The sequence below is a fragment of the Salvelinus namaycush genome, chromosome 11, assembly GCF_016432855.1.
Source record: "Salvelinus namaycush isolate Seneca chromosome 11, SaNama_1.0, whole genome shotgun sequence".
In the NCBI taxonomy this organism is placed as follows: domain Eukaryota; kingdom Metazoa; phylum Chordata; class Actinopteri; order Salmoniformes; family Salmonidae; genus Salvelinus; species Salvelinus namaycush.
In genome coordinates, this window is record NC_052317.1 from 30,554,463 (window position 1) to 30,573,319 (window position 18,857).

Consider the following 18,857-nt stretch of genomic DNA (forward strand, 5'->3'; position numbering starts at 1 on the left):
AGGCTGATACCACATGGAGCACCCGAAAGGGGAGAGTCACATGGTCGAACAGGGAAGAGTGTCCAGGCGTACTCCACACAGACCAGTTGTCGGCTCCAGGTAGTGGGGGTTGGTCGAGACGAGGCATATTAAACTTGTTTCCAGGGCTTGGTTCGCTCGCTCCGACTGGCCGTTGGATTGGGGATGGAATCCGGAGGACAGGCTGGCCGACGACCTAATAAGGGTGCAGAACGCCTTCCAGAACCGAGACGAGAACTGAGGACCCCGGACGTCCATGGATCCGGAAGACATGCTGCACCATGAGCTGGGCCGTCTCTTTGGCAGAGGGTAGTTTGGGGAGAGGAATGAAATGGGCAGCCTTGGAAAACCAATCCACTACCGTCAGAATGACAGTGTCGCCATCAGACGGAGGGAGCCCAGTGACAAAGTCCAGGGAAATATTGGACCAGGGACGTTGAGGGACAGGTAGTGGCTGAAGAAGGCCAGATGGAGCTTGCTGCAGAGTCTTATTCTGAGCACAAACAGTGCATGCGGCGACAAAGGCAGAGGCGTCAGGAACCATGGGCCACCAGAAATGTGGTCAGAGGAAGGCCAGGGTTCGACGGGAACCCGGATGACAGGTAAGCCTGGAGGAATGAGCCCATTCCAGTACCTGGGACTGGACTGAATTAGGGACGAACAACCGGTTAGCCGGGCCCCCTCCAGGGTCAGGCTGGGAACGTTGTGCCTTGCGGACCAGGGACTCAATACCCCCAGCCCACTGAAGCCACAAGGCAGGAGGTAGGGAGGATGGTCTCAGGGTCAGAGGGTGTGGCAGCAGAACTGTATAGGCGAGAAAGGGCATCAGATTTCACATTCTTGGACCCTGGGCGGTAGGAAATGGTGACGTTGAATCTGGTGAATAACAGAGCCCACCGGGCCTGCCTGGAGTTAAGGCGCTTGGCTGTGCGGAGATGTTCCAAATTCTTATTGTCGGTCCAAACCAAAAATGGATGTTCTGCTCCTTCCAGCCAGTGCCTCCACTCCTCCAGTGCCATCTTGACCGCCAGGAGTTCTCGGTTACCTACATTGTAGCTTCTTTCTGCAGAATTGAGACGAAAGGACAGGAAGGCACAGGGATGGAGCTTTTGGTCCTGGGCAGACCGCTGGGACAGGATAGGCCCCACTCCAACATCAGAAGCATCGACCTCAACCACAAACTAACGGGATGGGTCCGGATGGACGAGGATTGGGGCTGTAGTGAACCAATGCTTCAGGTCCACAAAGGCTCTGTCAACAGCTGGGGACCATGTGAACGGCACCTTGGGAGAGGTGAGTGCAGAGAAGGGGGCCGTCAGGGTGCTGTAGCCTTGAATGAAACGGCGGTAGAAATTGACAAACCCCAGGAAAAGTTGCAGCTGCACCCTGGATGTAGGTTGGAGCCAATCCACTACTGCTTTCACCTTTTCATGGTCCATCTGGACATTTCCTTCAGCGATGACATATCCCAGAAAGGAGATTGTAGAACGGTGGAACTCGCACTTCTCCGCTTTCACAAATAACTGGTTCTCCAGGAGGCGCTGAAGGACTTGTCGAACATGGAGGATGTGTTCTTGGGCAGAATGGGAAAAACAGGACATCGTCGAGGTAGACGAACACAAAACAATTTAACATGTCCCGGAGCACATCGTTTACCAGGGCCTGGAAGACACCTGGTGAGACCAAATGGCATGACCAGGTACTCATCATGTCTACTGGCAGTGTTTAAAGCTGCCTTCCACTCATCTCCTTCGCGTATCCGAACCAGGTGGTAGGCATTCCCGAAGGTCCAGCTTGGAAAAGATGGTAGCCCCCTGGAGAGGTTCGAAAACCGAGGAGAGGAATGGTAGGGGGTAACGATTCTTGATAGTTATGTCATTAAGACCCAGGTAGTCAATGCACGGACGCAGGGTCTTGTCCTTTTCCACAAAGAAAAACCCTGCGCTGGCAGGAGATGCAGAAGGACGGATGCCTCCAGCAGCCAGAGAGTCCTCAATATACTCCTCCATGGCCTTGGTCTCCGGGCCGGATAGGGAATATAGCCGACCACACGGCAGTTTGGTGCCTGGAAGAAGGTTAATGGCACAATCGTAGGGACGATGCGGGGGAAGAGAAGTAGCCGTGTCTTGCTGAAGATCTCCAGGAGGTGATGGTACTCTGCGGGAATGGCAGAGAAATACGAGACTTTACTTAAGCCCTGATGAGGACGCCTTGGGGAAGGCTGCGTCGCTTTAAGGCAATGGGAATGAAAAAATGGACCAAAACCCAGGCTTAAACTCGTGGTCCAATCAATACCGGGTTTGTGTTTTTGGAACCAGGAAAATCCCAAAACAAGAACATGGGGGGGGGGGTAAAATAATAATACATAAATAAATGAGGAGAAGCTTTATTGACTCACTGTGAAACCCGCAGATTAACGGGAACAGTGCTGTGGGTAACTCTTCCAGTGGAGTAGCCGTCCAGTGCTCTAGAGTCAATGGGAACAGAGAGGAGTTGAGTGGGGATACCTAATTCAGAAACTAGGGTAGCATCCATAAAGCTCTCATCTGCCCCAGAGTGACTTAGACTGGTCTCCCCACAGGAGTATCACACAAAAAAGGAGTGCGGATGACGGGAATTAGAGAATTCTTGTACTTGTACCTACTAAAGAAATAGGTATCTTAACAGGGCAGGTGGCTATATAATGTCCCGCAGCCACACAGTACAGACAACAGTTGGAGCTCACACTACGGGAACATTCCCTAGGTGACAATTTAGCTCTGCCCAGTTGCATAGGCTCAGGAGTAACCGACTCATTTTAATGTATTTTATTTCACCTTTATTTAACCAGGTAGGTTGAGAACAAGTTCTCATTTACAATTGCGACCTGGCCAAGATAAAGCAAAGCAGTTCGACACATACAACACAGAGTTACACATGGAGTAAAACAAACATACAGTCAATAATACAGTAGAAAAATAAGTCTATATACAATGTGAGCAAATGAGGTGAGATAAGGGAGGTAAAGGCAAAAAAAAAGGCCATGGTGGCGAAGTAAATACAATATAGCAAGTAAAACACTGGAATGGTAGATTTGCAGTGGAAGAATGTGTAAAGTAGAAATAGAGGGTGCAAAGGAGCAAAATAAATAAATACAGTAGGAGAAGAGGTAGTTGTTTGGGCTAAATTATAGATGGGTTATGTACAGGTGCAGTAATCTGTGAGCTGCTCTGACAGCTGGTGCTTAAAGCTAGTGAGGGAGATAAGTGTTTCCAGTTTCAGAGATTTTTGTAGTTCGTTCCAGTCATTGGCAGCAGAGAACTGGAAGGAGAGGCGGCCAAAGAAGGAATTGGCTTTGGGGGTGACCAGAGAAATATACCTGCTGGAGCACGTGCTACAGGTGGGTGCTGCTATGGTGACCAGCGAGCTGAGATAAGGGGGACTTTACCTAGCAGGGTCTTGTAGATGACCTGGAGCCATTGGGTTTGGCGACGAGTATGAAGTGAGGGCCAGCCAACAAGAGCGTACAGGTCGCAGTGGTGGGTAGTATATGGGGCTTTGGTGACAAAACAGATGGCACTCATCCGTCACCGATGATTCTCGAGGGAACTCGGGTGGCTTTGGCGCTTCTCGGAAATGCACACTTCGGGGATTTCTGGATTCCTTCGGAGGTGAGCAAGCAGAAGCGGATGGACGAACGTTCGAGACCTGACCTCCTTTCACGCTTGCATTCTCGTAGACATCCATCAATCCTAATCGTGAGGGCGATGAGGGAATCGAGGTCCAATGGTAACTCCCGAGCTGCGAGCTTGTCCTTTATTTCCTCGGGCAGTCCGTGAAGGAAGGTATCGAACAGAGCCTCCGGATTCCAGGCACTCTCAGCTGCCAATGAGCGAAAATATACTGTGTAGTCTGTCACACTACGGGAGCTCTGGTGTACCTTCAGTAGTTTTTGGGCCGCCTCGCTCCCGAGCACCGGAGAATTGAATACCTTCCTCACCTCCCCCATGAAATCTTCCAAGTTATGGCAAACAGTGGATTGTTGCTCCCAAACCCCAGGAGTGCGCCCTTCCAACCATTAGCATAATTAGATATGCTATCTTCGATCAATCCAAAGGGAATGAATATGGCTGAAGCTCAAAAATGAGGGAGCACTGGGAAAGAAACGCCAGGCAGGTTCCAGGATTGCCAGCATATCGCTCCGGAGGAGGTAAGCGGGGTTCTCGGAGAGCCGGGGTAGGCTGAACAAACCCACCACTAGTAGGGAAGTTACTTAGTGGCTGGGAGGTCTCAGATGTGGCATGCTGTCTGCGAGCTAATTCACGGAATTGCTCCGTTAATGCCTAGAACCCCTGGTTGTGGCGTTCCGCCAGAGATCGGAACCCCTCCATCAGGTTCTAAAGTAGCTCCTCCTGTTTCTCAATGGTAGCTCCCTGCAGGGAGACAGCGTGATGGAGCTGGTCCAAGTCTGCTGGGCCAGTCATGGCCAGTTCGTACTATAACGACACAAAGCGAGACCCAGATGCAGACACGGGAGGCAGATGGTTTGAGTTCTGATATTTATTATAATCCAAGGGGTAGGCAAAAGGCAGGTCGGGACAGGCAAGAGTTCATAACCAGGTCAAAGTCCAAAACGATACAGGGCGACAGGCAGGTTCGAGGTCAGGGGCAGGCAGAATGGTCAGGCAGGCAGGCAGGCTCAGAGTCAGGACAGGCAAGAGTTCATAACCAGGTCAGAGTCCAAAACGGTACAGGGCGGCAGGCAGGCTCGGGGTCAGGGGCAGGCAGAATGGTCAGGCGGGCGGGCACAGAGTCAGGACAGGCAAAGGTCAGACCCAGGGGGACGAGAAAAACAGAGACTGGGGAAAACCAGGAGCTAGGAGAAAAATGCTGGTTGACTTGGCAAACAAGACAAACTGGCACAGACAGAAAACACAGGTATAAATACACAGAGGATAATGGGGAAGATGGGTGACACCTGGATGGGGGTGGAGACAAGCACAGGTGAAACAGAACAGGGTGTGACAATATGTTGCACTAAAATACTAAATAAGCCATTGCTAACCAGAATAATGTCATACATCGATATAAATGAATGCTTCGATCTTGTAAATAAAGTGGTCGCTGTCATCTCTGCTTCTTTCGCGGTGCAAAGACGTTTAGGGGCCATGGAGAAAATGCAATAACAAAACAAACAAACAGAAAGATTTTCTGTGCAAAATGTCCAAATGATATCAGTTTTACCGGTTTTAAGAAAATACAAACCTGTGAAAACGACCCAAAATCATGTTTTTGATAAGATCTCAGTTCAGCTTGGATGCATGCATATTTTATGTGGTTGAAATAACTCGGCGGTTGAAATAGGCTACTATCAGCTTTTATTACTCAGATAAAGATAGCACCTCTACAGACAGACGTGTGCATTTGCATTGTCTCAAGTTGCTGAAAGAAATAAATCATATTTCTCCACTCCTGTTCCCAAGTAAAACATTTGGTGTATCATTTTAGCCTGCTGCAAGAAATGTTTATTTCTGCAGGAGTTAATATTAAGGCTATGTGAGAGGTTATAGACCTAGTGTCCAGATCTCAGTTTCTATTTAACCCATCCGAAAATTATCCTACAGTTCCTTTGACGAGGCATAGGTCTATTTGGTGACTCGAAATTGTATAGCGCCTCACAATCATCACGTAGGCTATAACATAACCTGCATTGCTATCATCCTTTTACCACTACACCTAATATTTCCCAAACATTACTTTCTGGCTCTCCCTTCTCTTTATTTTCAACTCTCCATTTCGCAGCTTTTCTCTTATTGAATTAAACTCCCAACATTTTACTTTTTGCCTACATAGAAGTTAACTTGTTCTGCCCGTTCCCAAAAGCATTTGGCGATAAACGTGTTGGCTATTTGGCACCGTATAGTTAGGCCCTAATGCCACATAGCCTAAAATAATGAAATAAAAAACGAATATAGACATAAATTGCACAAGAATGATACATTTATGGAGGTATTGTTTATCTTTATTCAACCCGAACTTTATCCAGACAATATTTCATAACCATAAACCCAACCTCCCCCTGGGACTGCGGGTTACGAGTCAACCCGCTGTTGATCTACCCACTTATTTTGCAACGCACACTTTCTGACACACTCCAAGTATGCAGTTCCCATACTTCGTATGCAGTTCCCATACTTACAATCTTTGGCTTACAATCAATACACTAGATATCATTGCGACTAATTAAAACACAGGTCCTTATAGAACACTAAAATCTGATAAAAATCTACGTTTCAAGAAAATTACACTTTCTTCGCGTGCACACGTGACATCATTTAATTAGGTCATGCGCACCTCTGCGCAGGTTTATTGCGGTATCTCTCTATTTGTTTGCAACTTCAGAGAGTTCAGAAATCAGTTTATCAGAAAATGCGTTCTATTTTGGCGGCTACGTTGACATAATGAGACAGTGAACTGAAACGTGTCCAATTGCGTAAAATAACTACATTTGATTGTCAGTTGATGAAAGTAACGAGGAACAATGGAACAGGTAATGAAATTCGAGATGATCTATTGCTGCCCCTATTGATCTGTTTGCATATCTGTTGGATGTTGTTATCTTTGCTCTTTGCAAGGTCAACACGATTTATCCGAAACGGATTGTAGTTGGTTTTCTGTCTGCACAGCAAACAGTATGTTAGTATACTATGAAACAACTGAGTTGTACATGTTATCTGCTGTACCATTCATGAACAACTGGTGCCTTGTAATAATTATCCTTGTGTTATCCATATAATTAGTTGAATGCACACAATGTTATATGCTGAGGTAGAAACAATTATTACTTTCAAACAATTGTAGCCTGTTTAAGCATTGTTAACTAATCACTATAATGATCTCATTGATCCTAGGAGGGACCAATCAATGTCAAAGCTCTGAGGGCCAAGTTTCAGGAGGAAGCCAGAGCCCAGGCTCAAGCCAGGGACCAACACCGACCTGCCATTGCTGAGAAGCCCAGACGGCTCCCATCCACTGTTCCTGGGGAGCAATGCAGCACCCTGATGAGCTGCATCCACTCGGCTGTGGAGAACAAACCTGTCATCCCCAGGGTCATCTTCAGGGATGGGACCAGGGTGTCTGGGGGCAAATGGCCCGTCTCCTTCCCTGCACTTGTACTACAGGCCATCCCACCAAAACCACCAACACCACCACACCAGAACAGTCTCCACAATGGTGGAAGGGACTGCACAGCGACAGCCAAGAAGTCCTTCAAAGACCGCCACTTGCCTCTCGTACTGCCTGGCCTGCCTTTGAAGGAACAGAAAACTGATTTGCCACCTCATAAAGAGGTCCCGCCTCCAACAAAATGCAAGAAAAAGGGTTTGCTGCTCCACCACCCCTTCAAGTCAACCAAAGTCTCCAAGGTTGGTGGCGAACCTGCAGAAGAGCCTGCGTATGCTGGTTTGACCACCAACAGACGTTCAGGCACTCCAGTAGAGGGGCTTGTGATGGACAGGAATAAGGCTGAAGATAGGCTGCCACTCCAGATGGAACATTCTAGCACAGAGTGCCCAACCTCCAGCCCAGACATCACCATCACCACTCCGTTAGAAGGCCCAGGTGAAGACTCATCCTCTATGGTTAGTGCGACCCAGTTCTTCAGTATGTTGGAGAAAGGCAAGAAACGGTTCTCACCTAAGCACCTGTTGGTGTACGCCAGACCCAAGAGCCTGCGTTCCAATGGGGTCCATCTCTCAGACCATAACTCTACCATGGACAAGGGAGTTCATCTGCCCTCTACAGATTATGAGAGTCATGCCCCAGAACATGACCTTCCAGCCCCTTTGCCTGTCTGTCTCCCGCACCTCCCTGGTGTTTCAGCTCTGCCATTCTTCAAGATGAATGGCTCTTCCCGCAGTAAGTAATCTCAGATTCAGAACAATTTTGCGACGTGGTCATTTTGTTTGGTCATTCTCATGTTCTGCTACAATAGTGTTAGAGTTAATGACGTATGATTGCGTAGTTGAGATACAATTGCTCTCTTCATTTTCTTAGGACTAGAGACTGCATCAGAGAAACAGTTTGGCCGGGATAGAGCAGAGCTTCTGCTTGTAAAATCTGATGGACTTCCCCCTCCTCGTCCAGCCAGGAAACTTCTACCTGACCGGGGGTCTCTGGGACCTTTGCCGATGAAACCTCCAAGACCTCCATGGGTAGATCTCAGATGTTACCACCCAACCACAGAACATCACAGAGGTACTTTATCTTCTATTTTCGACCAGTTGTGGTCAATTCCACTGTAAGTGACACTGACTCAGATTTTTCACTTTTAACTTAAAGAATGTATATTGATGTAATGCAATTTACTTCAAATATAATTTGATGTGTGCTGTTCATTGAGCTCAAGTCAAATGTCTATTTTGTTGTTTTGCTTGCAGAGTTGACTTCAGCGGTTGAATCTGAGACATGTGAGGATCCACACTCTGAGCCTCCATCCATTGCTAATCCTGAACTGGTTGTTCCAGAGTTTCCGGACTTTGAGTTGAATTCAGAACTGGAAACTGCAGAAGGCAATGCATTCGACCTCGCAGCTCTAGAACTAGAAGCTACAGAATTTGGAACCCTTGATAATCCAGTAGATCTAGACTTGGGGGTTCCAGATTTCCTATCCCCTGAATGTGAGTTACCATCTTGTGAGCCTCCAGAAATTCCCAGCTTTGACCATCGAGCCCTGACCCTCAGCAGTCATCAGGATCTAGTTCTTTCAGAGTTCTTGGCTCAAACGTGGGAGTTTCCAGCTTCAGTTCAAAAACCTCAAGATGTTTCTGAGCTATCTGCTGAAATGGTGCCTGTTGAACCCTCATTTACAGAGGACACTGACCATGACTCTGCTTCGGTTGAATTTCCTCATTCAGGACTGACGTTGCGGTAAACTGCTTGAAAACTATCATCTTATTTTTGCTAAATACTATAGTCTGCTGAAATGTCTCACCAGGGATTGTGTGGGGATAGAAACTACAGAGTATTTGGTATAGTGAACTTAAGTTTAGCTCTGGGAAGTCCGTTATTCCTCTTTATACCTAACCTCTGAAATGTCCTCTCTTCTAGTGTCTGTCAACAGGAGAACTATTATGAAACCTGTGATAATGTGTATGAAGTTGTTGAGAACACCAACATGTTCACTGTCAGTCAAAACTCACACAAACGTAAAGGCCCACCAAAGAGTAAGACACTACATATGTTTCATTTATTTAATTGAGAGCCCATATCATTATACCAGTATTTATAACATTCAGCCATTTTTTTGATGAGCTATTTACCTTTTGTCAAAGCCTACTCTAATTCAAAGAGGGTGTGTTTATGATTTGTTCCAAATGTTATGTTTTTCAAATTCTCTTCTAGATCCATATGGGGACCCCCGTCCAGTGGTAAGTGACACAATTTTACTGCAGAGTTTATTTCGGTAACTGAATGGTTGGTGCTGTTGTGTATAAAAAATGATTCTTTGTTTTCTGTTTGTATCTGAAGAAGGAGGAGCCTCGAATGCACATATGGCCCCGGAATCCATGGTATGTCGGCTCTAAAAGATGGCCCAATTATTCAAATATTGTAGTTGTTGCACAGGCAAATTAACCATAAGTAAGCCCAGAAAGAGATTTTATTTGAAAATAACATAATTTCATACCTTGGTTACATTGATACACAATGACACATCTCTTTTTATTTGTGGGTATACTTGCGAACAAATTTCCATCACAATCATTTTAGCTGAATTCCTGGTGATTTTAATTTAATTTTTTCAATTTTTTTACTTAACTTTGGGGGCCAAATTGCTAGTGGGCTGATTTTTGCTGAATCACTAGCGGGCCTGTTGCCGACCCCTGGTGTACATCCCCTCCATATGTATTTGGACAGTGAAGCAACCTTTTTTGGGGGGGGGGGGGCTCTATACTCCAGCATTTAAAACATACACATGTTTAAATGTTTTGAAATGAAAGCATTTTATGTATCTAGTCCCCCCCCCAATTTGAAGAAGTCATCAGTATTTAGACAAATTAATTTCTAGTGTATTAAAGTATTCCTAAAACACACTGACTAGCACAACGTCAAGCTTGTCACTCTACAACCTTCTTGGATGCATTTGCAGTTAGTTTTGGATTATGATTTACCCAATAGGAACTAAATGGTGAATAATGTATTGTGCTATGTTGTAGTCACTTTTAGTGTAAGTAAGAATAGATGTTTCTGAACACTTCTACATTCATGTGGATGCTACGATGATTTCGCAGATAGAGTTTGGCAGTCTCTATGGGGGTACCACAGGGTTAAATTCTCTGGCCGACTCTTCTCTGTGTATATCAACGATGTCGCTCTTGCTGCGGGTGATTCCATGATCCACCTCTACGCAGACGACACCATTCTGTATACATCTGGCCCTTCTTTGGACACTGTGTTAACTAACCTCCAAACAAGCTTCAATGCCATACAACACTCCTTCCGTGGCCTCCAACTGCTCTTAAACGCTAGCAAAACCAAATGCATGCTTTTCAACCATTCGCTGCCCGCACCCGCCCGTTCGACTAGCATCACTACTCTGGACGGTTCTGTCCTAGAATATGTGGACAACTATAAATAACTAGGTGTCTGGCTAGACTGTAAACTCTCCTTCCAGACTCATATCAAACATCTCAATCCAAAATCAAATCTAGAATCGTCTTTCTATTTCGCAACAAAGCCTCCTTCACTCACGCCGCCAAACTTACCCTAGTAAAACTGACTATCCTACCGATCCTCAACTTCGGCGATGTGATCTACAAAATAGCTTCCAATACTCTACTCAGACTGCATCTAATTTGCTATCACAGTGCCATCCGTTTTGTCACCAAAGCCCCATATACCACCCACCACTGCGACCTGTATGCTCTAGTCGGCTGGCCCTCGCTACATATCCGTCGCCAGACCCACTGGCTCCAGGTCATCTACAAGTCTATGCTAGGTAAAGCTCCGCCTTATCTCAGCTCACTGGTCACAATAACAACACCCACCCGTAGCACGCGCTCCAGTAGGTATATCTCATTGATCATCCCCAAAGCCAACACCTCCTTTGGCCGCCTTTCCTTCCAGTTCTCTGCTGCCAGTGACTGGAACGAATTGCAAAAATCGCTGAAGCTGGAGACTTACATTTCCCTCACTAACTTTAAACATCAGCTATCTGAGCAGCTAACTAATCGCTGCAGCTGTACATAGTCCATCTGTAAATAGCCCACCCAATCTACCTACCTCATCCCATATTGTTTTTATTTACTTTGCTGCTCTTTTGCACACCAGTATCACTACTTACACACCATCATCTGCTCATCTATCACTCCAGTGTTAATCTGCTAAATTGTAATTACTTTGCTGCTATGGCCTATTTATTGCCATACCTCCTCATGCCATTTTCACACACTGTATATAGACTTTCTTTTTTCTATTGTGTTGACTGTACGCTTGTTTATTCCATGTAACTCTGTGGTTTCCGTCGCACTGCTTTGCTTTATCTTGGCCAGGTCGCAGTTGTAAATGAGAACTTGTTCTCAACTAGCCTACCTGGTGAAATATAAAAACAATTATGGAGGATCATGAATGAGTTGTGAAAAGGTTATGGAGGCACAAAGATAACGCCCATAAAATACTCAACTATTGGTAATGGTTAGAGGTTAGCATGATTTGTTGTAGCCTTTGTAACCTTCTCACGCATCAGACATTATTCATGATTTTTCATAATTTAGAAGTGTTTAGAAACATCCCATCTACTCACTTGTAAAGAAAATTGTTCGTCATCGCCATTCAGTTACTATTGGGCAAAATATAACACAACCAAAACAAACTGAAAATGCATCAACGAGTTTGTAGTCACAAACTTGATGTAATATTGGTCCAAACATTAAACCTTTGACTGCTTTAATACCATATAAGTGAATTTGTACAAATACTTATGACAGCTTCAAATGGAGGGACTAGATACACAGTGCTTTCATTTCTAAACAGTGAAACAGATCTATGAAAACACCCTCAAATAAAAGGTGACATTCTGTACTGTCGCATATATGAAACTTTTATCTAAAAGTATAGAGCCACATTAAACATGTTGGCTTCACTGTCCAAATACATATGGAGGGGAGTGTACATCATGTGCACAGGTGTGTTTGTCATCTCATCTCTCACTGTTGCTTCAATTAAAGGGAATCATCAAATTCATCAATACCTCTAATATTTGGTTCCACTTCATAGCATGTTGTCAGTTAGATTCATGTTAATAGAATAATTATATATTGTTCTCAGTAAGGAAAAACAGAGCCCTGAGAACCACGATGACAAGGATCAGAAGAAGAGAGAGAAGCACCGCCTCGAGAAGGAGAAGAAAGAGCAAAAGGAGAGAGAGAAAAAGGAGAATGAAATGAAGAAAAAATTCAAAGTAATTCTGACCTTGTCACATGTAGCCTTAATGAGATATTATCTTACTAGCTATCAGTTTAAAAGTTGCTGTGTCATGGGTATCAGGCTCATAGGTCAATCTTGTTTTGGTATTTTGAGGGTCCAGCTTTATTTACCCGTAGATCAACACGTTGACAAACAATATTTCAACAAGCTATCCACCATGTTGACCTAAAATGTTCCAGGATAATAGCATTCAAATTTGCATTCCAACTACTCAATTGTGAAATTTGAACTTTTGGATCCAATATGGCACCCATTAACATTCCCAGAACACTCCACACCAAACAAAGTTTGCCAAACTATGGCTGTGGTTACTGTGTAATGTCTGTGTTCAGGTGACTGGCCAGGAGGAGGCGATGTACCATGCCAGGGTGACAGTGGCCAGTAAAGTGCGTAAGAATGACCTGCCAGTGAAGAGTGGTGACACGGTTAGCATCATCCGAACCACCAACTGCCCCAAAGGAAAATGGCTGGCCCGTGACGCCAACCACAAATGTGAGTTTGTCAATGTTGTATTATTGTTCTTTAATGGCCTTCGGGGGGGTTCAGAAAGAGTCAGAGTAGGAGTTCTGATAATAAAAAATAAAAAAAGAATACACAAATGAGGGAATGCTGATATAACATTAGGATTAGTTTTTCCCTTAAGATCATCAGAGTAGATGCTTTTTGAATATGGCACAGGTCAGGAAAAACTCTGGCTAAACTGTGGCCCAAATTATTATCAGGCTGCAGTTGTTCACTGCTCTCACTGCTCTGTTGCTGTTGTGGCTGAGTGTTTTTCCCTGTTTCATCGTTCACTTTTCCAGATGGCTATATCTCTGTAATGAATGTGGAGCTGAATATCAAAGAGATGCTGGAGCTAGGGAAGAAGGCTCAGGCTGCTGGCCGAGGAGGCACAGAGGGAGATACCATCAGCATTGGGAGCAGGTACACAACAGAATGCAACAGTCTATTGTTCAGTACTGTACATCAATTCCAAACATATTTTGTTGTACAGAGGAATATTCAGTGTTCTTAGGAAGAAAAAAATGGAATGCAAAATGAAAGAATTTAAGCATGTTGCCATAATCAGGGTATTTATATATTTTATTTACTCACTCCCTTTGGTTCCGTGCCCTTCCTATCCTGTCTCCATTATATTTTACAGATCATCTAACCATCATCCCATGCTACACAGCAGCTGTAAGTCTTCTTCAACATGCTTACAGACAGTTCTGTGTAAAAACTGCATGATTGATAAGGGCCTGCAGCCCTTCCCATTGGCTATTGTGGTTTTGCAGCCTATCATGCTCTCTCTCAGTCACAGATGACGATGAGGAGTGGACATTAGACGAAGAGACCCTGTCCCCCTACATGGAGAACCGGTGAGACTTTCTGCACTGTCTGGGAAGCAGTCAAGCTATCCCATTTTTATTTGTAAAGCCCTTTTTTAATTGTCAAGTGCTTAACAGCAGTGGTTCTATATTGGTTTTGCCTCGGGACCCAAGTATGTATGTATATGTATATATATATATATTTTTTTTTTTTGTCAAAATGCAATCTGGAAAACAATTGACTACAAATATGGCATTCAATATAGCAATTAAATGGCCAGAGAACAACATTTCTACCTTTTTTTTCCATTGTCAATAATTCCATTTTGCCCATAATCTTGTAAACGAATGTTAGTAAGCTCACTTGTTTGACTACAAAATCAACCAAATCCACGAAATAGTGCTGCTAATAACTTTTATATTTAAAATACTGTGATTTGAAAAAACCTTTCTCAGAGACTTAAATGACTTTCTACCTGGTCTTAGTCATTTTAAATTCAGACGAGTATTTTATTCATCCCCCCCCCCAAAATTCACACACAAAAAAACTGCTGTGGGGCCTGCCGGGTGGCTCAGTGGTCTTAAGGCACTGCATCGTAGTCTTAGCTTTACCACTAGAGATCCTGGTTCCAATCCAGGCTCTGTCGCAGCCGGCCGCGACTGGAAGACCCATGGGGCGGCACACAATTTGCCCAGCATTGTCCGTGTTAGGGGAGGGTTTGGCCAGCAGGGATGTTCCTGTCCCATCGCACATTAGCAACTCCTGTGGCGGGCCAGGCGCAATGCACGCTGACACGGTCACCAGGTGTACAGTGTTTCCTCCGACACATTGGTGTGGCTGGCTTCGGGGTTAAGCGGGCATGGTCAAGACGCAGTGCGGCTTGGCTGGGTTGTTTCGGAGGACGCACGGCTCTCAACCTTTGCCTCTTCCAAGTCCGTACGGGAGTTGCAGCGATGGGACAAGACTGTAACTACCAATTGGATACCACCAAATTGGGGAGGGAAAAAAAACTCCACCAGTTAAATCGCTGCTTTACAGTTCACGTTTGATTCAGCTCAACCATGTTATTTCCACAGAATTTCTGTATAGATAATTGATGAAAAACTTTTGAAGACTGCAATGTACTGTGTATATTATTTAAAGTTTGTTTTTCTAGGAAAAGCTGAGCGAAGGACTGATATATTTAATCTGTTTTCTTATGTATTCTTTAGCGTTCACAATCGGACTGTCTCAATGCCTGATATGCGTGAGTATGATTTATATGGTGTATATATCCATATCTTTGAAGTTATAGATTAGATTTTTGTTTCAGACGTCTGGATTAGAGATAGTGTACCTGCGGTCTCAGGTCTTCATTGTACTGCCCATATACTTATGACTGACCATTTCAATCACGGCTTCAAAGACCACCGTAAAATGACCCTCTTCCCCCATTTCTACTACCCCCTTCACCCTCTTTTCATCCCTCTCTCTCCTGTCCCCTCTCACTGGCAGTCTGCAGCCATGCTAGTGCCCACCACACCCTTAGTGATGGCAGCATAGAGGACCCCCACACACAGTAAGGCTCTACTTTGTCTTTACTGTGATGCCAAATTCAAATGTTATTTATGCAGCCTTTTCTACCACAATGTATCACAAAGTGCCCTAACTTAGTAGTTAACGGTTTCTGTCTTCAGAACCAGACATGAGGCTCTTCAGAAGTTAGCCATCTTCTTTCAGAACAACAAAGCTGGCATCAGTGACACAGCAGAAGACCAAGTGCCAACCCCTACAAAGTACAGTATTTACAAATTGCATTACAAATCCTCATTGCCATCTTTCTAGTCCGTTATTCTAATTTTAAAACTTTCTTTCGCTTTGTCTTCTGAAGTGCTGAAGCTCCAAGTAAGTAGCTGGATACTGACTTCTCTATGGCTGGGTTTGCTATCACCTCGCATGTCACTGTCATTGATTGTGGTGAGGTAGAAAAGTAAACTCTCACTCCAGCCAATGTTTGTGGGTCTTTATGTTTATGTTTATGTCCATCTACAGGCTTCCTATGTGTTGTGGAGCCTCCATACTCGTAAGTGAAGATAGTGTGTGTATATTTCATGCAGTATCCTCATTGGTCTTAATGGCCCTTGAGGTAGTAGTCTAGCTTGGACCAAAATGTATGTACCTGTTTTCTATGGCAGAGACCAGGAAGTGGTTTTTGCAGATTTTGAACTACTTCCCCCTCCAGTTCTATATGCAGATTTCCTGTGACAGGTCAGTACAGACTAACACTAATGGCACAGGGGTTTTCCCTGGTCAGATCATTATGGCCAGGAAAAACTGCACTGGTCCTAACTTCTCAGAGCATTAACAAACTCTTTCTCTGCTCTCTAGCTTCACTGACCGAGAGAACTAAAGGAGAGCACAACAGTTTATTCTCCCATGATTGGCTGAGTAACCTGACCGTTACTGATGCAGGCCAGGCAGCCAGCTGACCAACCCCACACATATCACTCTGCCTTAGGCCTGGAGAACATACCATGAACTCCAGATGAACCACTGTCGTTCTAGATCTATGGACTCTAGATCTACCATTTTTAGATCCAGATGAACCACAGTCATTATAGATGTATAAAACTAGCTCGATAAACCATAGTCATATATATCTCAGATCTGCCACTAGATCAGGGCCCAATTTTTCAAAAATTATCGGGTAGGATTAAAAGCATAGAAATATAATTAATAGAACTGTCTGTATTATATTTGAATGGGGATGCCCATTCTATTTCCATGCCTTTTAATCCTATCCGGATTTCAGCAATTGATCAGGTAACTTTTGAAAACTGGTCCCTGAATATCAAGTAGCCTCTAGGGTTTAGGCTTTTTCCAGTATGTTCCACCATGTCACTTTTGATGGGCTTCCTTTCTCGGGGGAAGCCCATCTTTTTGTGCAGTTATTATTAGTGAAGTATGTTTGACCTGATGCCTTTATTTCTCTCTTGATCACATTTGTTTTGATAGTTGTGTGGTTGCTTAATGCTTTATCCATTGCATGTGTACTGTTATACAAGGATGTTTAGATCAATTGTTTGTCTTCTTGTTGCCTTTGACTATGAACACAGTAAATGATTCACTTATTTCTGTTCATTGATCATTTTGGCACTACTGAATGGGAAACGATGAAGTAGGTACTCAAGTCTGCACTTTCCATAACACAATGGTGAAATGGTGCATTGTTTTGGGTACAATGCCTTGGTCAAGTGTATGTATAATTATTTTTTGGCTCTTCACACTTGTTTTGATCTGTTTGTTCAAAATATCTGATTTTGATGTCCAATGTATCACCTTCATGTAAAGCATCAAATAAATGGTCATATTTCTAGTCTAACAGAGTAACACTTTTTTTCACAAGAGGGCAAGAGGGCAAGCTACCCTTTTTTCAGAAGAGGGCACGCTGCCCTGTTGCAAAAACTGACCGATAAAACTATTAAAATCAACAGAGTGACTTCACTTCTCACAATTGCTGTACTGAATTTAAAGATGATAGTTCAAGTAAGGTAGCTGCTGTCAGCCAGTTGAAGATTATAAAGAGAAAAAAAACCTGGTTGGTTAGACACTGGCCAGAGTTTCTGACAGGGCTGGGTCAGTTGCCTGCTGTTAGTGACTGGTCGTTCGCGAAGAGCCGACTCGCATATCAGAAGAGCCGAATCTATATATAAAAAAAACCCATTAAGATATGAATAATCAAAATATTTAAATTAATATAATGAACTATTTCAAAGAACAAAGAAAGGAAATAATATAGGCCTAAATGCTCAAGCGCACATTCGTTCTGTCTGCTCAGACTAACAGCCTCACTTGTTCCTGTCAATCAGACATGCAGTGTCAACCAAAGATGCGTGAGGGAGGGCCGAGCCAACTCACTCACAGTCACACTTAGCAGCCGAGGAGAGAGAGGAAGAACAGCTGGAAAATGAGTCTGAAGCACAGTAGCAGTTGGCTGCATTTTAATAATCTAGACAATGTTAAAGCACAGTGTAGAATTTGCCAAAACAAAATCTCATATAAAGCCGGTTCTACGCACAACTTACACCGGCATATGCGAACTGTGCACCCAACTGTGAAGCTAGCTGTAGTGGAGCTTCGAGAAACTAGTGGGCCTGCTAGTGATAATGGTGGAGCCAGCACCTCCACACGTGGAGATGTATCCACTCAGTCAAGTAGACCTACTCCGTGACCCACAGCATCACATTCTTCTATGGACCAGTTTATGCCAAATATTTATGTTTGTAGCAAAACGAGGCCAAATTGATATTGCATTGGCTAAAATGATCGCCACCGATTTCCAGCAATTTTCGATCGTGGAGGACAGAGGTTTTAGAAATTATAGCAATAGTCTAAATGCAATGTACACAATTCCAAGCAGGAAAACCCTTTCAAATTCACTTATTCCACAACTGTACGAGAGCACACAGGCTTCAGTGTGGGAAAGAGTCCAAAAAGCTACTGCAGTCTGACTTACCACTGACTGCTGGACATCAAGGGTAACCACTTCTTACATGTCGGTTACATGTCACTTCATTAAAAAAATTCCGATGTCTAGCTGTCTTCTGGACTGCTTGGAGTTCAGCGACAGACACACCTCAGATAACTTGGCAGAGGAACTGTTGAGTGGCCAGAGAATGGCAAGTAGATGGAAAAGTGGTATGTTGTGTTAGTGACAATGCAGCTAACATAACCAAAGCCATGGACATTTTAAAATGGACCCATCATCCATGTCTTGCCGACACAATCAACCTGATTGTAAGAGATGCTCTGAAGGTGATGAAGCCCACTGTGGACAAAGTGAAAGCAGCTGTGGAATAATTCCACAGGAGCACAGTAGGTGCTGAAAAACTAAAGTCTACACAATGCCAGATGGGGATGCCTGAGCAGAGGCCTAAACAAGACTGCACTACAAAGTGGAATTCAACATTTTATACATTGAAGTGGTTTCTTGAGTCAAAGGATGCCATCATCTCTACCCTGGCCATTGTCAATGCACCTGTTGATGCTCTGACCCAAGAGGAATGGGAGGTGGTGGAGGAGGTGTG

General features: G+C 44.3%; 1 protein-coding gene across 2 annotated transcripts; it reads left to right on the forward strand.

Annotated features, from left to right (window-relative positions):
* Positions 1 to 285: 285 nt before the first annotated feature.
* On the forward strand, positions 286 to 17,143 carry si:ch211-188c16.1 (uncharacterized protein LOC562677 homolog). Of its 2 annotated transcripts, XM_039004111.1 has the most exons (18): positions 6,401 to 6,547; positions 6,909 to 7,914; positions 8,053 to 8,253; positions 8,436 to 8,925; positions 9,106 to 9,221; positions 9,400 to 9,425; positions 9,526 to 9,566; positions 12,322 to 12,454; positions 12,813 to 12,972; positions 13,284 to 13,404; positions 13,625 to 13,659; positions 13,778 to 13,841; positions 15,003 to 15,037; positions 15,286 to 15,349; positions 15,468 to 15,566; positions 15,823 to 15,853; positions 15,966 to 16,038; positions 16,159 to 17,143. In XM_039004111.1, the coding sequence occupies exons 1-17, from the start codon at positions 6,539 to 6,541 to the stop codon at positions 15,993 to 15,995; spliced, it is 2,661 nt and encodes an 886-aa protein (XP_038860039.1). In that variant the 5' UTR covers positions 6,401 to 6,538; the 3' UTR covers positions 15,996 to 16,038; positions 16,159 to 17,143. The 2 variants fall into 2 exon arrangements, with proteins under 2 accessions (XP_038860040.1, XP_038860039.1); XM_039004112.1 differs by lacking the exon at positions 6,401 to 6,547 and adding an exon at positions 286 to 620 and having other exon boundaries at positions 15,823 to 17,143.
* Positions 17,144 to 18,857: the final 1,714 nt, after the last annotated feature.

Excerpts from the sequence above, each read along its gene's own strand:
- si:ch211-188c16.1 (XM_039004111.1), top strand. Across the intron at positions 9,222-9,399 it reads ACGTAAAGGCCCACCAAAGA|ATCCATATGGGGACCCCCGT; the intron begins GTAAGACACTAC and ends ATTCTCTTCTAG. Across the intron at positions 15,854-15,965 it reads GTTGTGGAGCCTCCATACTC|AGACCAGGAAGTGGTTTTTG; the intron begins GTAAGTGAAGAT and ends TTTCTATGGCAG.